The following is a 23,856-nucleotide window of genomic DNA, read 5'->3' as shown; positions in this document are numbered from 1 at the left end:
GATCTTTTTCCTGACTTGTTGTAGCTAAATTAGCCCCCATCATATTGTATGTATAGTTGGGGTTATTTTTTCCAATGTGCATTACTTTACATTTATCCACATTAAAATTCATTTGCCATTTTGTTGCCCAATCACTTAGTTTTGTGATGCATATAAGTTTCGTCAGTATGTCTTTAAATATCTTTTCACCCTGTTTTAGGTTTTTGAACTAGATCCTCCTTGCCCTTTTTTAAAATCTCTTGTGTTACCCATTCATTTAAAATTGTTGGAGGAGTTGTCTCTGCATGGCGACCATGGAGGAGTGGTTCTCATTGGTGCCGGTGACCAGTGCCGGGGTGGGGAAGACGAGGACTGAGCCAACATGGCCAGTTTCCCTTTAGATGGCACTGAAGGCCCCAGTACCAAATGGTAACCAATGGCCACATGCTCCCTTCCACCCGCCAGCACCAATGCCACCGACTCTTGTATTGTCTGTGACTCTGGTACCAACAGCGAGAGCAAGTTTCTGGCCAAAGCTAAAGCCTCAAGCGTGGACAGCATCGCAATAGTCCCGGCACCATGCTGACCTGCCAGTGCTGACAGTTCGGCTGGTACCAGACTCAACAGAGCTCACATAGGGGCCGGTATCAAAGCATTAACCGAGCTGCCAGAGCCAAGAAGTGACCTGATACAGGTCACATTCCGCTCTGGTCTCCATGTCTGGCCATCCTTGGGGTTGGAGAATGTCCTCTCTTGGTCAGCAGCTTCTTCTGTTTCTTCCTTGGCACTGGAGATGACAAATGGTGCTGTGACTCCTGACGCTCAGTTACTCGGTGCCAAATCCTAATGGCACAGTTCCAAGGAGGGTCTCAGCTCTGCTTCCATTAGCAGGGACTTCAGTCTAGCCTCCCCATCCTTTTTGGTATGGGGCTTAAAGTCTCTGCAAATTTTGCAGAAGTCCCCAATATGAGCTCAAGCACTTAAGACAACTGGAGTGCAGGTCACTCAGGGGCATAGCCTAGTTTCAAGAAGCACAAAGCTTGAAGCCTGGTGACCAAGGCATGCCTCGGTACTGAGAGCGGATGCTAAACAGAGAGAACTGAACTAAACTAACTACCAAGAAGTAACTAACTATCAACACTGGCAATCAACTAGCAAATACTGAGAACTATGTACAAAACACAGAGAAGACAAAGTCCACTGAGAACTTGCAAGAGCGAGGGGAACAGTTCGAGCAACTGTCATGGGTGGTAAGAAGGAACCGAGGGGGAGTGGGGTTGGCAGGGCCCTTTATACCGGCGCAATGGACACGTAGCACCAGAGGTCACCAGAGCCGACCTGATGGATACTACTGAAGAAAAAATTTCTGGCGACTGTGCTCAGGATGTACACACACCTGCACTGGAACGGACATGAGCAATCACTTGAAGAAAAAACAAGGTTGACCAAAAGGGATATTTAACAGATGAGGAAAGGTCATCAACATATTTCTTGTACCTAGTATCTTTTTTCATATGGGTACATCTCATTCATATCCGTAAGAGAGTCCTAACTTAAAATACTCTAAGTCATAACTGCAAATTTATGTAAGATAGCTATGTTATAGAAATCACCCACGCAGAAACTAAGTTAACTGTAAATAAAATAGCTTAGTGGGTTCATTTATACATCATTAAATGATTTTCCTAAAAGTATATTTAAAAAGAAAAATACAAAAACATTTTCAACTTGCTAGAGTTCTAAATTCAGCCCATCCCCTTAAAAGGGCAGCTTAATTGCTACTTTGAGTCCTTACATTAACAACCTTCACTTACCTGGATCAACCAGAGCCTTGTTAAATATTTCCTTAAGTTTTCTACTTTTGACATTCCTGCCTTGTGCAAGATTACGGTACATCTCATAGCCTATGATCATAACTCCTCCATCTTCCTGCCATCGCTGCAGCATATAGGATCTTTCTTGAGGGCGTTTTACAGTTGCTAGTTCAGAGACCTTTTGAAAGAGAATACTGGATGTTGTACTCTACTTTTAACAAAGACAAAACAGGAGCCTTGCAGAGTGCTACACAACTTTTACATACCTAGATCACACTTACTACATCAGTACAAGTAAATTTTCTGTATACATAAAACACAATCTCTAGTGTGTATTTCGAATGGTGTAAGTTTATCATAATTACTCAAACTGTTCAGCTATATAAGGGGACTTTAAAAAAAAAATTCTTAAAAATTAAATACCTCTAGTTTCTCATCATCTTCTAAACCTTCTTGCCATTTTTCAAACTCATTCAGCCAGTTCAAGGCAGTGTTCAGAGGACACACCACGAGAGCTGTGCTGAAATCCAGTTTATCACACAACAGAACTGTATGGAGAAAACTCACTACCTGTAAAGGGAACCAAGCAAACTATTACTTAGTATGAGAATACTTAAGGGGAAAAAAAAGTTGCACACAGAACCACCATCATTACACACACATCCATGTCTAGTTTTCTCCAAATAACGCATAAAGTTTACAAACAACAATCTTTCTAACCAAACAGCCTCACCCTTTTTTGGGGAGTAGTAGTTAAACAACTCACTTTTCTGCTTTAAATGATCTCCTTCAATCCTCTCATTTTCAAGATCAAGTCTAACTGTCTCTGGAACTTTGTATGTCTCAAATTTCCTTCTCTGGTTAACTTATGCCATACATCTATTACTCTGTGTGAAACTGGTCTGCCAAAGTTCTTAATTTATGCACAGCTTCCCAATTTTGGATGTCGTCTCCAAGTAGCTGATCCATTTCACGAGCATAAAAATCCTCTCACAATTTCATTAATCATTTTTGTAATTTTTCAAGTTTCTATTAGGTCATGTTTGAGCAGAGCCATCCCTAGGGTATGGCAAATCGGGGCAGCCACCTTGGGCCCCACACTTGGGGGGCTCCGCAGTGGCTGCCCCGAATCACCATACCCTAGGCTCTGTGTGCATGTTGTGCAGGGGGTGCTAGGCCGGCCCGGGAGAAGGTAGGGTTATGGTGCGGGGGGCTAGGCTGGCCCAGGGGGTTAGCGAGGGGCCTGGCGCCGACAGCGGGGGTCAGGCCCGCACTCCCTGGCAGGAAGCGGCAGCAGCGGCTCCAGCCCGCCCCGCTTTGCTAGCTCCTGGCGTCGCGGGGGTGGGGTGGGTCTGGAAACTGGAAAAAGGCGGGACAGGGGCGGGAAGAGGCAGGGCAGGATGGAGGATTGGGGGAAGGGATGGAGTGGGGACGGGGCCTGGAGCGGAGTAGGGGGGGTTGTCCCAGGCTCCGCACCTCCCTAGGGACAGCCCCTGTGTTTGAGCCTCCTTTTTTTACTAGTGAGAATAAGCCCACTCCTTAAATTACTTATATGGAAAGATTGGAGTTTCTTGAAACTTGGCACCAATCTTGCATTACGTGCTTTCCAAGTTAACAATTCCTTCAGTATGGTGACCAGTTCTGTACACCATGTAACAGTTCATTCCAAACTTCAGGACTGTGCTGCAAATATGCAACGTTCAACGGACACTAAACTGCTTTTAGCCCTTGGAACTATGCTGCATGCCATCACCAGGGGGAGAACTAGTAGACCTGCTCTTATTAAGGTGAGAGTTGTTGTTAACATCTTATGCTAAAAATATTCAAATGTGAAAGGAAAGAGTGCCCATAGAAATTGGTAATTTAAGCCATCCTGGAGACTTTGGCCACTCATTTTACTTGACTTTCATCTTATTGTTATTTCAAGGTATTATAGAAAATCTCTTAAAACCTGTCTTAAATCTACTTCTTACAATGGAAATAAGTGGAGGACAAAAGAACACAGAAGCAGCTAACGGTTAGAGAGGAAGTACTGAAAAATAACTGTAAAAAGGGGGGGGCAGAGGGATCAATTGTGATTAGATTGCAAAGAATGCCCATAAAGACACAATGTATGTTTGTTATTGGCCTTCTGTCCAATTATAGGAAAGTTACACCCATTAATTCCATAATCATGTGAGCAGTTATAGGTGACAGAGAAAAAGAAACATTCTGCTGTGAAAATATTTCCTAATAGATAATTATCAACTGAAAGAAAAGAGTTATCAGATGATCCAACTAGCACATTTGTCACTAATAGACTCCAATATTTTGCAATGTCCAGTATAAGGTACTAAAGGTTTGCCTAAAAGTTATATTATGCCTAATTCAGAATTCGGAATTGTTTTAGGAAATACTTAAAGGTCAATTTCAAGGTTTATGTGAAACCATAACACTTCCTATGACTTAAGACTGACAAAATAATCATGTGTGACATCCATAAATGTTGATACTCTTAGAAGCATCATATCTTCCAAAAGGATGCTACTTCTAAAGACAGCAGTCTCGTCACACTGGAGATGAGACTATTTTTTTAATATATTAAAATCTATACTGCATCTGAGTTGCCTGACTTTAATACAACTTCATACCCCTTGAGAAAACAAGGACTAAATCTCTACAGAACTCTGCTATAGTAGTACCGCAAATGAAATCATTGACAGTGAACAGAAAAGTATCTCAGACATGACCAGGGGATAATCCAGGAGCCACTGAAGAAAGGAATCAATTTAAATAGCACACACACTGAAGACGGAATGTTTTAGAGAACATAGCCTACTTGAAAAATAAGAGTAATGTTAAACAAATTCAGAAATATGGGTTTCAAACGAACATAACAGGTGTGTGTTCATCCCCCTCTAGCTACATACTATTTTGGAATGCAAAGAAGCTGTCTGTATTAACTTTATACAAATCATACGCTTTTAATCTAATTTAGTTATTTTTAGGCAAGTACAATATGCACATTGATAGAGCTCAGGGTGCATGAACATATTTTATAAACGGCAAATATATATTAACTTCAACTCTTTGAGGAAAGAGGACCAATCTCTACCAACACGCACTTCCTCTTTTTAAGCAACCTCATCAGGCCATTGCCCAGGAGAAGGGGTGGGTCTTACACGGTGTCCTGAAAGCTATTAAACTTGGCCTCTGGTTAGACCAGCTGAGGGAGTGGGTTCCAGAGTACAGGACATGCCTCATCAAAAGTCCTTTGCCACTTACCTGCAATGTTTTTCCTAGACCCATGCAATGGGCAAGAATGCATCCGGAACCTGCAGATTTCTTTGTTTTTTTCACAGATTCACAACAGCAATCCCACATGAACTGAACACCTGGAGAGAATTTTTTTTAAGAGCTCCTTTAAAAAGTATTGAACATTTTAAATTTACTAAAGAACTTATCTGAAAAGATATTTTTATATAAATCAGCAGATTAAGATATTTCCAACACAATAAAATAAAAACCCAAAGTTAGCAGCATTTCCCAAGTAATTGTACATAAGACACCAGTTCAACATGTAGGCCCTGCCAGCACAAGAAAAAAGAAAAGTTTGATTAACATAATTCTCTTTCTATTTTCTTACCATCTACTTGATGTGGTTTCAGTTTGGTAACTATGTTTCTGTGAACCTGTACTATAGGTTCTTTGGTTTCTTCATCTTCATCTAAAACCAGTTTAGTTGTGATCGGACACTTTAGAGGTGAAGCATCTTCTATTTCTATCACCTGGAAGCAAACAATATAATGTATTATAGGAATGCTTTGCACATGAATAATTCAGGCCCTTTTAAACACACAAGTTCAATGAAATAGCAAGGCCCTATTTGCTAAATCCAAAAAGAAAGATTAAGCAATATGCTCCTTTTATCTCCTAACATCTCTGTTCAAGATTTGTTTCCACAAAAAATAATTTAAACAATTGAGACACGAAACAATAATTCCTTGTTTATTGATCATTAACCTTAAATAGAAGAGCCTTATCTCTAAGGTGCCACAAGTACTCCTGTTCTTTTTAAGTTTAAGTATGAATGTGTGATTCATCGTGTGACTGTCCCTTTTAGGGTGATGGTGATCAGTCAACACCTGTTCTGTGGTGTGTCCCCTTAAGACAGTGGTTCTCAACCCATGGCCCACTTGCGGCCCAATCAGCACAGAGTTGTGGCCCATGCGACATCCTCAGGGCCATACAGGTAGTACATATATTATGTGGATGTGGCCCACATAACACAGAGAGCTGCATATGTGGCCCACAGTGGAAAATAGGTTGAGAACCAGCGCTTTAAGATGCCTGACCACTAATCCTTACTATCCTTAAGGGGCTTGTCGTCCTATTACAAATGGTTACACAAATCTATACCTTTTAAACACTTCAAATTCCTTATCCTCAGCTAAATTTATGCCTTTAAACACCATCAGCAATTGAACTTTCAAACAATATCTCATGCAAAAGTAAAAATAAATAAATGAGATATACCTCTCTTAATTTCTCTCTCTCTCTTTCTCTTTCTGCAATACGTTTTCTTCTCTCTTCCTCCTCCTTCAGTGCATTTTGTGTTTCTGTTCTAAGCTTATCATCTTTAAGAATCTTTCGTATTTTCTTCCGGCCTTTTCCAGGAGATTTTGAATCATTGTCATCTTCATCCTCAGAATTACTCTATTGCAATTCAAAACAATTAATCATTAGTATAAAACCTGAGACACAAGGACTATTATAATCCTGACTTTTGAACAAATGATCAAACTTTGTGACACAGTTCTTACCTAAACAGAAAAAGGAGTTTTCAAATTGAGTTATCCAGCATAATTTGAAAGATCCTTTAGCACCTTGTGTTGACAATTTAACACATTTAAAAAACACAGCTTACATTATTTTAAATTATACCTACAAAAGGTGGTAAGTGGTGTTTTCAAATGACATTGCCAACAATGAAAAAAAGCACTCATTTCCTTTTCAACTAGACATACCGATACCTGGACCTAAACCCATTTCTACCACCAGTAATTTCAGTTGTGATAACACAAAGGGAAGCTTACATTTTCCTCCCCATTACTGCTATTCAATGTGGTATAACCAGTAAAATCCTGCAAAACCTGGTTGACTCCTTGCTCCAGCTATTGCCACTGGTTAGGTGGATAATGACACTTTCAAGTTTGGTTAAGAAATTCCCCTTTACTTAAGAGTAATAGCTGTGTGTCTTCACCTAACTCCAAAACGTAGCTGGTTTTAGTTTCTATGAATGGAATTTTATCTAGTCTACTCAACAGTTTTCTTATTTAAGAAAAAATAGTTCTGTTTTGGCTTGTTTTACTTAAAGTATTTGTTTTTACTGTTCATATGGACTGTTTTATGGCTTGAAAGAATATAAATCAAAAACCAAAGAGAAATTAAGTATGTCCTAAATCAAATAGTTTATCATCAGGAACACCTGATTTTAAAATAAAGTCTGATATCTGAAATGTCCTTCATTCACAGGGTTAACTAGCTACTTCTAAAACAGAAAAATCAACTATTAGAAAGTCTAAGGACAATGAAAGAAAAAAAAATTCTTCCACTGTACAATCTATAGGTTTAAAATGTGAGTACTCTGTTAAGCAGTTAGAGAAAAAAGGGATTATTCTGATTGAAAAAAGTGATGTCTATAGATCATCAGGTTGGAGATCTGCAGGCGAAATCAAAAATTGGGAAGAACTCTCTCACTCCTTCACTGTAATGGCTGAAAACTGGACTGTTCACTGTAAAAAAAAAAAAAAAAAAAAAATGTTTCTTTGAGCTCTAAATGTGACTCCTTGGGAAATATTCTGAAAAACAGAAATGTAACAAAAACGTTGGATTTTCCCCCTCACAAACAATATATTGAGACAAGTTTAACTGAGACCTGAAATAATAATCCAGTTGAAAGAGCCTTTCAAAGCTCCATTATGGATATCAACTAAAAATATCTGGATCCTGAAGTAGAAAATATGTCAGCTGAAACTATTCTCTTCAGACATTAATTCACACAAGTTTCATTATTTCTAAAGTGAAAGAAAGTCGTAAGGGGTTTATTTAAAGTTTTGAAATAGCTACTAACTAGTCTAACCAACACTACATAAGGGCATTACTGTAAATTCCCACAAAAATGTATACAGAGTTAGTGTGTGTTATATATACCCTGTTAAATTAAGAGACAAACTTCAAATAATAAATGTATTTTTAAGTTTGTGACCCAACAAAATATTTGCTTGATACAACAATTATGGAGAACAACTTTACTAAAAACAGCCAGGATTCTCTCTCAACGGATTTTGATGGTTTAACAGCTTGTATCTATCCCTTAAATCAGTGGTTCCCAAACTTGTTCCGCCGCTTGTGCAGGGAAAGCCCCTGGCGGGCTGGGCCGGTTTGTTTACCTGCCGCGTCCGCAGGTTTGGCCGATCGCAGCTCCCATTGGCCGCAGTTCACTGCTCCAGGCCAATGGGAGCTGCTGGAAGCGGCACAGGCCGAGGGACGTACTGGCTGCCGCTTCCAGCATCTCCCATTGGCCTGGAGCAACGAACCGCGGCCACTGGGAGCCGCGATCGGCCAAACCCGTGGACGCGGCAAGTAAACAAACCGGCCCGGCCCGCCAGGGGCTTTCCCTGCACAAGCGTCGGAACAAGTTTGGGAACCACTGCCTTAGATAGCTATACAAACTATACATCAGAATAATTCCTTTTCCCTTCCTTTACCTAAGATTATGATGACCTCTAAAATAGGTAGCAATTATAACTTGTGTGCTAATGAATTCTCTGTTTCTGTGAATTAAATAAAGATACTAAACTCAATAATCTGCTTAGTACATATTTTATTTTACACTATTGCACCTGGAAGAAATTAATATATATTTTTTTATTTTCTATTTTTTTCCACTTGAATAAACTGAGGATCTTTCTGCATACACAAGACAAACATACTTGGTGGTTTCCCTTCTTAATCTTGAATATTTACTATTACTGCATGCCTGTATCTTTCTGAAAACGTCCATTGATTAAACAAAATGTACATATTATTCTATAGGTAGTCATATACAGAAATATATTATCTGTGCGTTCATAAATAAAGAGGACATTCCAAAAAAAGTCAGATTTTAAATCACCTGCTTTACATTTTTTCCCCACACTGTTCAGAGTCAGACACTATAATTGCACCATATCGTGAGATATAGTGAAAGGTGTTCAACTGTTACTTAATGTGTGTTTTCAAATTTTGTCTAAACGCAAAATATATGTCTTGTTCAACATTTAAAAGATCAAAACCACTGGCTAGAATCAGGCATACTGTAGACAGCTGTTCCCCACAGAAGTCTGCCACTGCTCCTCAAACTGATCTCTTAATAATCCATATCCCTACCATTCCAGCACAGGGTCTCTGACTAAAGGGTATAAATAAAACAAAAAAATCAAGTGTGTAGAGATTTATATTATGTATTGTTAGTATTAGAATAACATCCTATTTGAGGTTGGCTGGAGATGTGATAAAAATGGAAATGGGAAAAGAATGACCAGCAAAAAAAGCATGGGAGGAAGAAGACAGCACGGAAGAACATAGTAGACCAAGGATTCAATGTCAAGAGAAGTTTGAAGAGAAAGGGACTGGAAGTCAAAGACCTACAAACAATTGCCACTGACCAGAAGGCGTGGCGAAGAATGGTGGGCACCTCCGACCCCATGTAAACAGGAAAAAGAGTCAAGAAGTGAAGTTTACAATAGAATAGCATCCAGAAGGTTGCTCAAATCAGGAATGGTGTCCCAATGCACTGGGGCTGTACAAACACATAAGAGACTACCTCTAACTCCAACAGATTACAATTTAGTTTAAAACAAGATGCAAGCATGGAAATATTAGAGGGATGGGGGAAAGAAGATGTGAGTGACACTGACAGGAAAATAAGATTACAAAAACAAGCTGCATGTAAAAGTAACAGGTTTTAAATATTTTTTAATAAAGAATGAATTAATAAAGGAATGAATATTAATAATATAAGTAATTCTATTTGGTACCTATTATCAACCAGCAATATATTGGAAGTGTCACAGAAGAAGAGAATCTCAAGTATGAGTTTGAAGGCTGCCAGAGTACTGGGCTTATGGATTAGTTTGTAGTGTATAAAGAATGCCATCAGCAAATAGGATCATTTAGACCAAACTTTTTTGTGATATACTGTAATTTAGGTTTGGACTGAAGTCTCATAAGGCAGAACAAGTGCCAAAAATAAAGACTCTTGAAAGACCTCAGAAGTTTAGGTATACAGTCATCTGCGATTGAAGTTTAATCTTCTTTGGCAGACTCAATCACCTACTAATAGTTTAATGTAAAACTTGTAATTGTAATAAAGAGAATATTTGAATTAAAAATTTTAAATGTCACAAGACACACAGAAAATGAAGACTCCGTAATTGCACTTTGTGAAAGCAAAATCTAGTTATCATTAAGATTATGATTTCTTCCACAGATGTTGCGGAAGTCACGGAATCCATGACTTCCAGCAACACCCATGACTTCAACTCGTGGCGGCTGGAAGCTGTGGGATAACCCGGCACTTGGAGATCCCGGCTACCGTGGGTGGTGGGGGGCCCCCGGAGCTCCGAGCGGTACCCCACAGCTGCCTAGCCACTGCGGGCAGTGTAGGGACCCCCTCGCGCCCCCCAAGTTGAGCTCCCCATTTTGTCATGGATATTTTTAGGAAAAGTCACAGACAGGTCACAGGCTTCTGTGAATTTTTCTTTACTGCCCATGACCTGTCCGTGACTTTCCCTAAAAATATCTGTGACAAAATCTTAGTCATCATCATGTTTCAACAATTTGGTCGGAATATAAGGCACTGCTATATAGTACCTTATTATTGTTTTCGCTAGAAGAATCCTCCTGAACCTTTATGCGTCGTCTTTTCTTTTTCTGCTTGTAACTGCGCTGATTTTCTTCTGCCTCAGCTTTCTTAGCAGATCTGAGAAATTGAAAAAAATCTCACTGATAAACAGAAAAACAGTGATGGATCAAATGTTTTAGTTTTTCTCTTATAAAATACTCTACTACTCAATACAATGGTGAATTTCTCTCTTTTCACCCTATAGACTAACATTATTTACAAGAAGAGCATCACTATTATATCAATTTTCTAGATTAGCTGTTTATTCCTTAACAGAAATGCAAAACAATATGTTCCTCTGTAATGTGGACCCCTTTACTATTTTCAGATATGCAATGATGATGAGTTATTGACCTTATCAAGCAATAATGTAGTAGATTGCAGTTTACCAACTGGGTCCTATAATTTCTAAAGGGGTAAAGGAAAATGCCACATCATAGTTTTGTATTGAGTATTGTGACACCTATATTGTAACTGGTTTGTACACACATCACTTCCATAGCAAAATAGTATCAATGTTAGTGGTTTATTTTCCAACTGTCTCTTTCACATTACACAAACAATAAGATTACATCCTAGACAACTTCCAATAACCTCACTAAAACTCAATCCTTAATTAGAACCCATTGTTCCTTGACTGCACAAACTTGTTAGAAAAATACCAAGTGTTTTTAATGGTCTTATCGTCTCATCTCTCATCTCTCCTAATTATACTGAGACATAAAAGAGGAAGTTTCAACTTTGACACTAAACTCAACTTCCAGGCTTTTGATAAACTAAATTGTAGATACCGAAATTCTGTAAGATGAATAACTAAAATTTAGTGTCTGATCCAAAACCCATTGAAGTCAATGGCAGTCTTTGGATCAGGTTCTTAGAACACACATAAATGTTTCAGACATGGCATGTGACAGGATTGTACCTTCCAAATAATCAGTTTAAAAAAAAAAAAAAAACTCAACTGAGATGGCTAGAACTAAAGTTTATTTATACCTTGTTCTAGGACGTTGCTCATCTTCAGATTCGCTGACTTCTTCACTAACTCCAGATTCATGAAATTCTGAGTCATCTGAATCATCACTGCTCACTTGAAGAATAAAAAACAACAACAACATAACGTCTGTTGTAACCTGAAGTAATATCAATATAGCTTTGTACTTGTAATTTGTTTGAAATTAATTTCTGTTGCTCATAGCACTTGTACATTCTTGGTCAATAAATGCCCTCGTGTGCAGCTAATAAAGTATCTCAGTAAGGTAGTGCAGCAATAGTTGTTTCAATAGAAAGAGCAGAGAAGATAGCATGAAACGCCTGAAATGTCACACATATGGCTTTGAACTGCTACATATTAAAAATCCAATGCAAATTTTAAAAAAATAACTCAAAAGGTAATAAAGAGGTCTTTTAAAGGTATATTGTAAGTAATATGTTTTGTTAGAAACCCTAATATTAACAGTAATATTTTATTATCCTTTTAATTCACTGAACAGTTTTGCTTGGATTTGCTTTTCCTTTATTGGTCTAGTCCAGTGGTCACCAATCAGTCGATCGCAATTGACTGGTCGATCCTGGAAACTCTCCCAGTCGATCGCTATCTCCGGATAGGAAGTTGAACAGTTTTTCCCATTAAAACAGGAGAGGGGGTAGTTGAAGAAGAGGTGTACATAAATAGATACTTATTCAAAACAAGTAAATACTCCCAGGGCTGTTGAAGCCAATCAAGGTCCCCCAACCCTGATAATGACAATGCAGATTCAGAGTGTATTCAGAGGTTACAGATGTTACTCGAGAGCTGCAAGAGCAGGAACAGAGGATCTACAGAGCCATCCCGCACTGCTTCCAAGGGTTGATCGTAGTGTTTCCTTCAAGCCCTGCGCAGTTCCTTATTTATAGCCATTGTAATCATGCTTTGTGCATAGGAAGTGGAATGTAGTATTTATCCAATTCATATTAAAATAAGTACTACAAAAATCAAGTCAGTGACGTAGAAAATACTCCCAGATTAGGACCTTTCTAGCTGAAAGGAGTTGTAAATGGAATTAATCATACCACCAGTAAAAGTTGATATACATAACCAAGTTTTAAAACATGCACAAATCTGAATATTTTATATGAAAACCAAGAGCTCAACCCAGATTGAGAAACTGTGATTGTTGGTGAAGTGTGTGGATTTAATATGCTGATGCAAAGACCAAGTTCGAATACATGTTGCTTTACTCAGTCACACTAAACATTCACTGCAAGGGCTAGTTTGTTATCTCCTCTTTATGGATTTTTTGGATAACAGCATTGCCAATGCCAACAAGCAATGTCAGGATCAACAATTTCTAAGAAATAAAAAAAGGCCAATCTAAATCCTTTGTGCTTAGAGTTCAGTTCATTTCTCCCATCTCATGCAAAGTGTGCCACCTCTTTATACCAGATTGCCATCTTTAATGATTTTATCATGAGCTCATTACGTTTAAGTCATGAAGACTCAAAAAGAAGCCAGTATCTATAGTTCATAACTCTGGGGAGTCTGACTCATGATTTTTTAATGTTTGACATTTATAAGCAGCTAAAAATATGGTATGTTATTCAGTCCTATTTTATCATTTAAGATTAATTTTGAACACACTGGAAAGCTATATGAGTTTCTTCCTAAATGGTATATGTTGCAATAAATAAAAAAAATGTTACTCAGTAAATAACAGAATATAAGTAACTGTGAGTTAGGTTTTTGTTTGTTTTATGTACTTATTCATAGATTCAAGGACTGGAAGGGACCTCAAGAGGTCATAGAGTCCAGTCCCCTGCCCTCATGGCAGGACCAAATACTGTCTAGACCATCCCTGATAGACATTTATCTAACCTACTCTTAAATATCTCCAGAGATGGAGATTCCACAACCTCCCTAGGCAATTTATTGGAGAGGTATAATAATGGAGAACCAAGTCATTGAGCTATTTGAAGTGAAAGAAATTTTACTGCTCCAGGTCAGGGTTGAGGTAATTGAAGAGACGTATGACCAAAGGGTTCTAGAGATTGGTCCGGCCATGCCTTGGTCTGGCATTTTATTTGCTAAAATACTGTAAAAGTTACAATAATATCACAGAAGACACAAAAATGAGAATTTTTATGGGGGAACACTATAAACATAATACAATACAGGATAATTCATCTTTAGGTACATGGAAGACTACTCATGTATGGTATACTACCATTACTGCAACACTAAAAATATAACTATACTTTCAAATTGTGCAATAGGGATAATTTGCTTCCAATGTAAACAAACCATTTACACTCTGAAATGCCATGGTTATTGGAGTTTGCAGTTGCAATAGCGGTGCTGGTCCCCATTGGTCCCATGGTTATTAGATGTAAGAGATCTGCACTAACGGTCATTCCCTTGCTGCTCAACCCAGAAAAAGCTAGAAGAGCTACATTCTTAGCTTTTTTAAGACAAGAAAAATGAGAAATAAACCCAAGTTTTCATTTAAGAGTTCCACCTGCCGTCCCATTGTGAATCACCTAAAAAGACTTGGAGGGATGTAGAGTTTAACTCTCTAGGATGACGGAACTTTCTGGTGATACAAGGGCCTATATATAGTGTGAGGAAGAGGAGGAAAAATTGGGTTTTCCTGAATTATACCTATTTGATTTGGTATTAAAATTTGAGGTCTCAACCAGATTAACCTAATTTTTTAGGGGGTGGGGGGAAGAGAGGGAGGGAGATTAAATAGAGAGGAGGGGATTAAATAAGAGTAAACTACCCTGGAATAGTCACTGTGTTATAATAAACCTAGTAAATGAACAAAAACAGATAACAGTAGTCTGGGACAAGAGCACAGGAGGAGGTGTGTAAAAAATATATTTTAAAATTCCTAGTTCAAAATTTGAGTTCTGTCCAAATTGTTCTAGTTTTAGATACATTGATTTAGTTTAAATGGACTTTAAGAAAATGTGTTTGAGTTAACATCATTATTTTTGAATTTGCTAGCTTTTGCTCTTCTAAATAAATCTTTCAAATAGTTTCAATGATAGTTAGGTTTTTTAATTATTATTTAATGAATCAAGAACTTACCAAATAATTTCATGGGGCGTACACTGTCCCATGATTAGAGATTATAATTAGAGTATTTTGAAAAAAAAAAAAAAAAACCACCACCACCACCACCTTAATGACAAAAATTCAATGACAACAACACTGTTTTCCCTTAGAGTTGATGGCACTGACTTCCTCAATCTCAACTGCAAAACAAGAAACAACTAATGGTGTGAAGGTGTAAGAGGAGGTGTGAGGAAGACAACTTGGAATTCCAGGAAATCTTTTCTTCACTGGAAAGCTCCATCACGCCACATAACTGAACATATTTCATCGAATCACAAATACATCCTGCCACACAAACATTTAAATTTTGTACCTTTCCTTCTATTTCTGCGTTTGCCTTCTTTTGTGTCTTTAGATTTTCCCTTTTTTTCTTCCTCAGATTCTCCATCACTCATACTTAGCTTGTGTCTCAGCAGTCTGTGTCTATATCTAGGCTTCCTAGACTCTTCATCATCTGAATCGGATTCAGAATTATCTTCCTTTTCATTCTCCTCTGTCAGAGAGAAAAGTCAGCACAGAACTCAAATGGGTAGCTATTTGCTCATTTAAGTTGCATTTCATCTATTAAGTATTTCCAGGAAGATGTTATTGAACGAACGCACATATGCACTTCCCCTTCCCACCCCACTTTATCTCTGCAATGGAAACTGTTTGATTTTACAGTTATCACATGGATTATCAACGGAAGCAATTTTATTTTCTAGTCATACATATCTCACATACTTTACTCCTGAGGAAATTCTGCATCACTGTGCGTGCGCAGAATTCATGTCCCCCACAGATTTCTTTGTTTCCCTGAAGAAAAATGAACTCTGATGGGGAAGCAAAGGGAAGCTACAAGAGTGGTCACACACCCCTCCCCGGCAATGCAGGCAGGTCAATTTGGGTTCCTGGAGCAGCCAGTGGAGACGTAAAGCACTGTTGGGGAGGAGGGTAAGGGAGGGAGGGCTTGGCAATCATGCCTGAGAGAGAGAGAGAGAGAGAGAGAGACACACACACTGTCCCTCTCGCTTGCTCTTGCGGCATGCCCCTCCATGCCGAGCAGGGCGTCGAGGTGTTTCTGAGGAGGTAGGCATGTCCGCTAAGGGAGAGCAGAATGTAGCAGCCGGCCTGCTTAGTGAATTGTTCCCATTGTCTTTGTGAATTCCCCCAGGAGTATAAAACAGGTGTAAAAATTTTAAGGCTCCTTTACACATTGCCAGACTGGTGTAAAGGACAGTATGGCCTTATAAATGCTTACTGATTAGAACTGAACTAAACTTTTGGACTGAAAAAATTTCCTAACAAAATGTGCTCCATGAACTGTTTGCTACTGACCTATCTGGACATGGTCAGTAGCCAATATAAATTGTGAGTTTGATTCCACAGTCCTCAGTTGCTCTTCAGTTGCCTATGATGTAACACTGAGCATATGGCAGCATTTATTTGATGTCTAATAACTAGAAATAAGAAGTCAAACCTAGTTACATTACTATTAGACAAGGGGGTTTAGGGATTTTCTCCAGTGCTCCCCACTCCCATTTTCCATCCATTGTATTGTAGTTTAAATAAATCACCAAAATAATTGAAACCAGCATGATTATATTGCATTATTTTGACAAATAAAATATGCAGAATTTTTAAAATGTTGTACGCATAATTTTTAATTTTTTGGTGCAGAATTCCCCCAGGAATAATACCTGTATGTCTTCTTGTCTTTTATTAATCAAATATTGCTTAGCACATACTCGGTTCTAAATTGGTTATAAAGATATGATCACAAAGTAGAAGTACACTTTTACAGAAGTCAAACAGAGAAACCCACAGAACAAGTTTAGCAGTTGGCATCAAAAAAATGTATGTTCTTTGGGGATTGTTTACTGATTTTGCTGTTATTTTTCCCTGAAAGACTTCTGAAATTATGACAGATTCTAAAGCACCACTTTTTTCTGCCACATTTTGGTGCTCACCGTCATCTTCTGCGTTTTCATTTTTCTTTCCAGTTTTCTTTTTTCCTTCATCTGATTCTTCATCTGAAGATGCATCCTCATCAGAGGAAAGATTGGCTTTGATTTCTTCTAAAAGCATTTTCTTGGCAATTCTTTGAAGTAAAACAAAAAATACTATGTATTCCATCGCTTACACAATAAATCAATGAATGACAAATGTAATCTTATATAATTCGGAACTTCAGTAACAGGGTTGTGAGCTCAGAAAGAATTATGAATGGAGAGCAATCATGGTGGTAATGAGAGGATATTCTAACTGACATTTCATATGTTAAACATGGTAATCTGCTTTGAAAACAGTTCTTTACAGTGCTCCCAAATAAGCACTTTCCAATTTTAAACCATGTTTATTGCAGATTTGCTCAAATGTGTTTTTTTAAAGCAACATTTAATAACTTGGGCCCATTTTATTCCTCCCCACCTGTCCCATCTTCCATGTCAGTCATCTTTTCTAATCAACAGTGACGCAATATTAAGCTGAACAATTTATTTATAGCTCTAATGGCCTCAAGAACATGTAAGTGTTTTGGACCAAGTCTCTAAACGATTAGAGACAAAAACAGTGTTAAAGCAACAGTCAATCTCTGGACACTTTCCTCTATGTATTTAATTAGTAGTAAAGGCAGTATGCACTGAACACCTTAAATTCTGAAGGTAAAGGATATGCACTAAAACAATTTTTTATACTATAACTCCACATTTTGCTCCTGACAGATGTTCCTGAGGTATGTGTTACAATCCTTTATGTCTGTGCCCTTGTACTTCAAAGGAGATGCAGCAGGAATAAGTGCAGTGTTTTATAGGGCACACACGGTTTCTCAAGAAGATGTGGTTGCAACGGCTGGGAAAATCTACATCAGTGAAAGACCAGAGAAAAGGGATGAGAGCAGTCTCACACCCCCTCAAACATCTGCCAGCAACCCTCTTAGGCATAGTGACCCACAGATGAAGAAAACAGTGATTTGTCAAAAGTTACGGGTCTATATAAACTTGCAGAGTCAGACTATTATCCCACTTCCTGTAGAACAAAAAAAAGGTTGATCAACTTCTCAGCCTCCCATTCCACCCCAAAAATATTTTCAGTTAAAATACAATAATTTAGACTATGAAAAATGCATTATTTACAGGATCTTTCAACAAATTCAACAACAGGAAAATCCAGTATGAAAATACATACAGGAAAAGTGATGTACAAATGGACAAGAAAACTGTGGACTTAATCTGATACTTTACTTCAAGGGGGGGAAAAAGAATTGTCCCTCATAGGGGATCAGGTCCTATGGAACTGCGGAATAAAAATAGTAATATTTTTTAATATATTTCTACTGTCTGCAATGTTAACTGCAAGACTTCATGTATTTTCTCAATCAGACCCGATCATTTCAGCAGTAATGATTAAAAGCATTTTATATTTTCTATATGTATTATTCAAAAAGGGGAAATATCTATATTTAATCAGAAACCAAGTTCAAAAGCCAGGAAATTGAACAGTTCTATGCTTCATTTGGAACTGGCACAGAAACAACTGACCCTACTGTGTTGCTTTTTATGTCATATAATTCAAGTAATTAGTAGTCACACTGAACTATAAAAATATACATTTTATTTTATTTAATTTTCCAGGAAGTAATTTGTGCCCCAAAAACAATGCCAAATTTTGCAAGACCATTCTATTTTATTTTCCCACGTTTTTTGCAATTACACTTCAACCATACAATATTTTCCATCTTTTAATACATGTTAATATGTTTTCAAATAAGAGTTCAAGACTAGCATGTTCAATTGTTATTAATTTAAAAGAAAGGGGGGAATTAAAAAATTATCCAAGAGCATGAAGATGTTTATGGTTGGTGCACTAAGTCACACTGATCTGCAGCATCCAGAGTGAAAATATTAAGACACTGAAGAATTATTTGACCCATATATAACTAGATGAGTCATGGTGTAAAGCTATTTTTAAAAAACAAGTTTACCTAAAGAGTTGCTTTTAATTACTTATATGAACAAACTTAATTTTGTGGACCTGACCCAACATTTATTGAAGTTCATATGGACAAAGTCCCATCCATTTCAATTAGCTTTGTATCAGTCCGTGTAGGAGAAATAAGACAGAGTAAATTTTAAATATTAATGAATGTGTGTAATATCTGACAGGAGGAATAAATGGTTACCTGTATTTGAAAATTAAATCTTCCACATTTTGTAGTTTTTATTTCAATACTGTACTTATTTGCCCAGATCAGTTGTAATTTTCTTCAGAATACAATGGCTTGGATTCTCAAAAAAGGGGAACTATTTCCTAATTTTTAATTATTTTGTAACTTTCATATATAAATTATTTTAATCTTAAAGTATAATCTAGGTAATGCGGACATCACCAGTAGGTTTGCTAGCTTTTACATAAGAAACCCACTCAACACTGGGACAGGATTAAGGTTCTGAAATGAAAACAAATTTGCAAAACTTAAAATTAAGTTCAGAAGTCTCAACATACTGTCCTGTACCAGTACACCTAAATGATTTCACATTATCCTCAATAGTGCTAAAAGAGTTAGTAAAATTGAAATTGGATAATAAATTCTTACCTGCATTGCAAGCCATCTTTTAAATTATATTTTATATTTTAAATAAAGTGGATTTTGACTCTTAAAAGGAAGGGTTTTTTTCACATTTACAGAATAATGTTTGCTGAGAGAAATCTAAAGAATACATTCATCAGAATTTCTTCACAAGTACAAACTCGAGTATGCACACATAGAATACTATTTCTTCTCTATTCCAGACTGCTCCTAAGGGTCCCAAGGTCACTGTCCACAGTATGATCATCATCTGAACTTCCTCAAGCTGAATAATTTTAATGATTACTAATGAATAAGCATTTCTGAAGTTGGCAGATTAATAACTAAATACTTTTATGCTCCACAAGATATTAAAAACACTCATTTTTCAGCTAGTGAATGAAAATTCAAACACTTCACATCAACAGGGGATGCAACTATTTATTTAGTAGAAAAGATTCAAATTATGGGCCTCAAAAACTAGATTCTCTCTAGTATGTTCCACTGAAGTGGTGCTCTAGTCTGAAAATGTAAAGCATGTTTAGAAATTAGGACTATTTTTCCACTTTTGGTGTAATCAAAGGATTATATATAATGAAATGGGTAAACAATACCGAAAAGACAGTGCTGAACAGATCAAACCCTATAAATGTTTCTGGTAAATGTTTGGCATAACAGTATTCACATCATCATGTGAAACTGGATATTTAGTTCTTGAAATCAGTTTTATTAAGTTAAATTATATCTTCACTCAAAGTAATAAAAATCTATTCCAACTTCAAATTCAACTTCCAAATCTTTAGAAAGTAATTAAGACTGAAGATGAACAGTTACCTACCCTGACAAACTTTTATTCTTTTCAGCACTTGTTTAACCATCAAACTGTAGAAGTGCCAAGACAATACAGGTTATGATAGTGTGAAAATCTGTTTCCCCCAACAAACCTGTGGGGGATTATTTATTTATTTTCCTGGGAGCAGAGAACTGAGGTGGATTCTTAGCCAACATCAATTACAATTAAATGCTATAAAACTTTAAAATGAAAATAAAAACAAAAACAAAAACTGGGGCCATGCGATCCACTCAATAGCACACTGGGCTGCAAGTGAGGAGGCTTGGATGCTATTCCCAGCTCTGCCACTGACTTTCTGTGTGATCTTTAGCAAGTTATTTCACATCTTTGTGACTCTGTTCCCCATGCCCTGTAATGTCTAAATAGGCAGTAATCTTTGGGCAAGGACTGACTCATTTATAGCTTGTCAAAAATCTTGAGGATACAATGTTGCCACTGTAAAACAAATTTAGCTAAGAATTTAATTAAAAATAATTATTAACACTATGTGTTAAGTTTCTTAATTAAATTAAATCAACTCACAGGTGGTGTCCATAAACACACATTAGTTATATGTATAATCGAATTGTCCAAAGTAAATGGCTAAAGAGACAAAACCATAAGGCTGTGCTAATAGAAAGCACCATCCTTTAAGACTATTAGAAATGTAATTAAATGTAACCTTTAGCATATTTTTAATATTTAGTTGTATTTTTATTTATAGTTTTATATACGTATGTTTGACTGACTTTTAGTACACACACAAAAATACTTTCCTTGAGATAAATAATCTACCAAATACTTTGTTCTATAGACTGTACTATGCCTTTGTTTCAATGATCTGATTTTCAAACTCTCATAGAAGTATTACCATTAAATTAAATGCTTGGACAAGAAAAATGTTTTACAAAAATTTATTGCATCCATCAAATACTTAAAGGCATTCTGCATTAATACACTATTTACCTCTTAATAAACAAAACTACTGCAAACATATTAACAGTACCATGTAAAAGATCAAAAAGGACCAACAATAAACAAATACACAACATAAAATGACAGCATACAGCACTGCCTGTCATATTATGACCCACTCAGATATTGCACTTTGGCAAAGATGATTTCAAGACTTTAAAAAAAAAATTATTCATGTCATTCACATTCAAATGTATTCAAACAACAGAACTTCTAAACTAGAGACCTGCAACCATGAGTGCCCACACTATAAATATCTCATTGGGTACTAGGTACCCTCTTTGGTCTGGTAGAAAAGAGGCAGCTTGTCTGAGTCAGAGAGAAAATATTTTTTTTTAAGTTGGGTTAAGAAAAAAAATTTTTTTTTTTTAATCTTCTCAAAATGTCTTCGATCTTTTTACAATTTTGTACCAGTGATTATGGTGCCAAGTACAATGAGTATTGAATGTAATATTAGTGAGTTCAGTTATCAATTACTTCCTGAAGGTTGGAAAGAGTTTTTGGTAACAGTTATCTCCCCCTACACTCAGAAATGTATATTTACATTTTTATCTAGGAAATATTCTGAACAATTATTCAGTTTGAAAAGTTACATAAACTGATTTTAATACCTAAAAGAAAATAATGATATTTAGTGATCAAATCTATTTTGTTCAAGACCTGTTGGGGTTGTATTGAGAAACAGGATAATCCCCCCAAGCTAATAGGTAAAATCTACCAGTTAACATTTGTACTGTAAAATGCTGCGCTTTCTATGATAAATATTTGCTTTAAATCAGCTGAATTATCAACCACAAATTCTTAAAAATGTAACAAAGGTAGAGTGAAATTAAAGTATATTTAAATAAAAATAAGGTTAACAATGTTTAAATGTTGTGCTTATGAACTTGTGCTGTCAGTCCCTAAAAAGTTTTTTTTTAAAAAAGTGAATTAAAATGCTTACATTTTAAAACTGAACATACAGAAGAGCTAGATTAGCAGCAATATTTCTGTACCCAACTGAAGTCCATATAACAAAATTATGTTTTTAAATTCACTTCAGCTATGTAACAAAAGGCAGTTACTTTGTGGAACAGACACCATGTTCTATGCTAATAAGGCTCAGAAGCAGAAAAGCAGACTCCATCAACAGTTGTGTTGCAAAGTTACAAAGTCGGTCCCACATTTACTACAGGACAAAAAAAATTCAGTTTCAGAAATACTATATAAAGTTTTCTTGGAAAAACTTAATCTAACTACAACAGCTTCCAAAAAGAAACTCCTGCTCATAATTGAGTGTTTAGCATTGAGTCCCTTTAAATTAATACTTTGTTTATGCTGTTACTAATTAGAAAGCCAAACTTTTACATTTTATTTTATTCGCTATCCAAGCTACTTTTTGACGACTACATTGTAATAGTAAAATATTACATACGTTTAAAAAAACAACCTAAAACTAAAGTTATATCTATTAGTTTTTATAAATTTAAATTTTAAAACTAAATAATATATAGGCCCAGATCCTGAAATCACTCATGCACATGCTTCACTACGCATGTGAGTAGTTCCTTTGATGGAAAGTAAGCCTATGTATGAGTGCTTGTAGCATCAAGACCTTAACCATCACGTAGGTGATTTCAGGTACTCATCAATTAATTAAACCTCATTGGTTTATCTTTCTAATGAGAAAAGGTGTTTTAATAAAAAAAATTATGTAGCACTAATAATCAAGATCCACTATAAAGATTTTATCACTGTATATTGCACAGATGCCAATTTTTATCATCTATTCATATAAGTAGCTGAAATTCACATTTATCAAAGCAGGCTTTTACTTGTCTCAATGAAGAGCTTATCACAAAACCCACATTTTACATAGGAATATAAAACAGACAGTGCTGCAATGCATTTATAACACACCCTATGCAAGGTGTGTTAGTTAACACTTCTAAATATTTTCTTTGCATTTCTGGATTTTGGCCTCTGTTTTCTGGCCTCTCGTTCAAACTTGCGGGAAGCCTGTGAGCGAGTCTTTACAAGGCAGGCAGTCCTGGTTTTTACAACCTGCTTGCTGTTCCGCTGCGCCGGTTTGCGCCCACGCCTAGGGTGTGTTATAATCTTTTTAAAGTCCTTATGGATGGAATCATACCTATTCTCAGGATCGTCATCATCCTCCTCCTCCTCCATTGGAACAGCCCCCGATTTAGTCTCTCCTTCATCCCCTGGGAAAAAAGTCAGACATTTGACATAAGGATAAAACCAGCAATGCACATATAAATTTTCTATTATATGTGAACTATCTTACGTAGACAAATAAGTATTCCCCCATACAATATCTAACAGTAGAAAGCTCTTTGAAGCAAGAGCCTTGTTAACATCTATATCTACTATTGTAAGTGGCAAGCAAATCTTTAATACCATATAAAATAAAGCCATAATCTGTATAGATTTTACTTTAAAATGCACAATAATTGAATGAGCCATTCTTCAGGTATTTTAAAAATAAAAATTTAAGATTTTATTGTTCATGACTGGATTCCCATCACCAAATTCACATAGACTGAAAAGATAATGGCAAATAAGCAACAGTACTATCAACTTCCAAGTATACAAGAGCTTGCTTACTCAGAACTGAGCTGCCTAGTCTTCACAAGAACTATTCCAGCAGGAGAAGTTTCTCCTGCTGATCTACTTCCCTCTCTGTACTACCAA

The 23,856-nt window shown here is 36.7% G+C and overlaps 1 protein-coding gene across 4 annotated transcripts in view; it reads right to left on the bottom strand.

Annotated features, from left to right (window-relative positions):
- ATRX (ATRX chromatin remodeler) overlaps positions 1-23,856 on the bottom strand; it is a 137,069-nt gene that overhangs the window by 58,830 nt on the left and 54,383 nt on the right. For all 4 annotated transcript variants that reach the window (XR_004647076.1, XM_034781200.1, XM_034781199.1 and 1 more), the window contains 10 exons: positions 23,294-23,366; positions 16,762-16,892; positions 15,126-15,305; positions 11,713-11,806; positions 10,689-10,797; positions 6,309-6,488; positions 5,419-5,560; positions 5,058-5,167; positions 2,217-2,363; positions 1,794-1,971 (listed from right to left, as the gene is read on the bottom strand). Coding sequence is in view for 3 of the 4 variants with exons in the window: in XM_034781200.1 (XP_034637091.1) it covers positions 1,794-1,971; positions 2,217-2,363; positions 5,058-5,167; positions 5,419-5,560; positions 6,309-6,488; positions 10,689-10,797; positions 11,713-11,806; positions 15,126-15,305; positions 16,762-16,892; positions 23,294-23,366 (1,344 nt within the window). In the remaining variant the exon portion in view is untranslated. The remainder of the gene's footprint in view (positions 1-1,793; positions 1,972-2,216; positions 2,364-5,057; positions 5,168-5,418; positions 5,561-6,308; positions 6,489-10,688; positions 10,798-11,712; positions 11,807-15,125; positions 15,306-16,761; positions 16,893-23,293; positions 23,367-23,856) is intronic.

Source organism: Trachemys scripta, chromosome 9 (assembly GCF_013100865.1).
Source record: "Trachemys scripta elegans isolate TJP31775 chromosome 9, CAS_Tse_1.0, whole genome shotgun sequence".
NCBI lineage: Eukaryota > Metazoa > Chordata > Testudines > Emydidae > Trachemys > Trachemys scripta.
The sequence above is the reverse complement of the archived record's forward strand: the minus strand, read 5'-3'. Positions and strand labels throughout refer to the sequence as shown.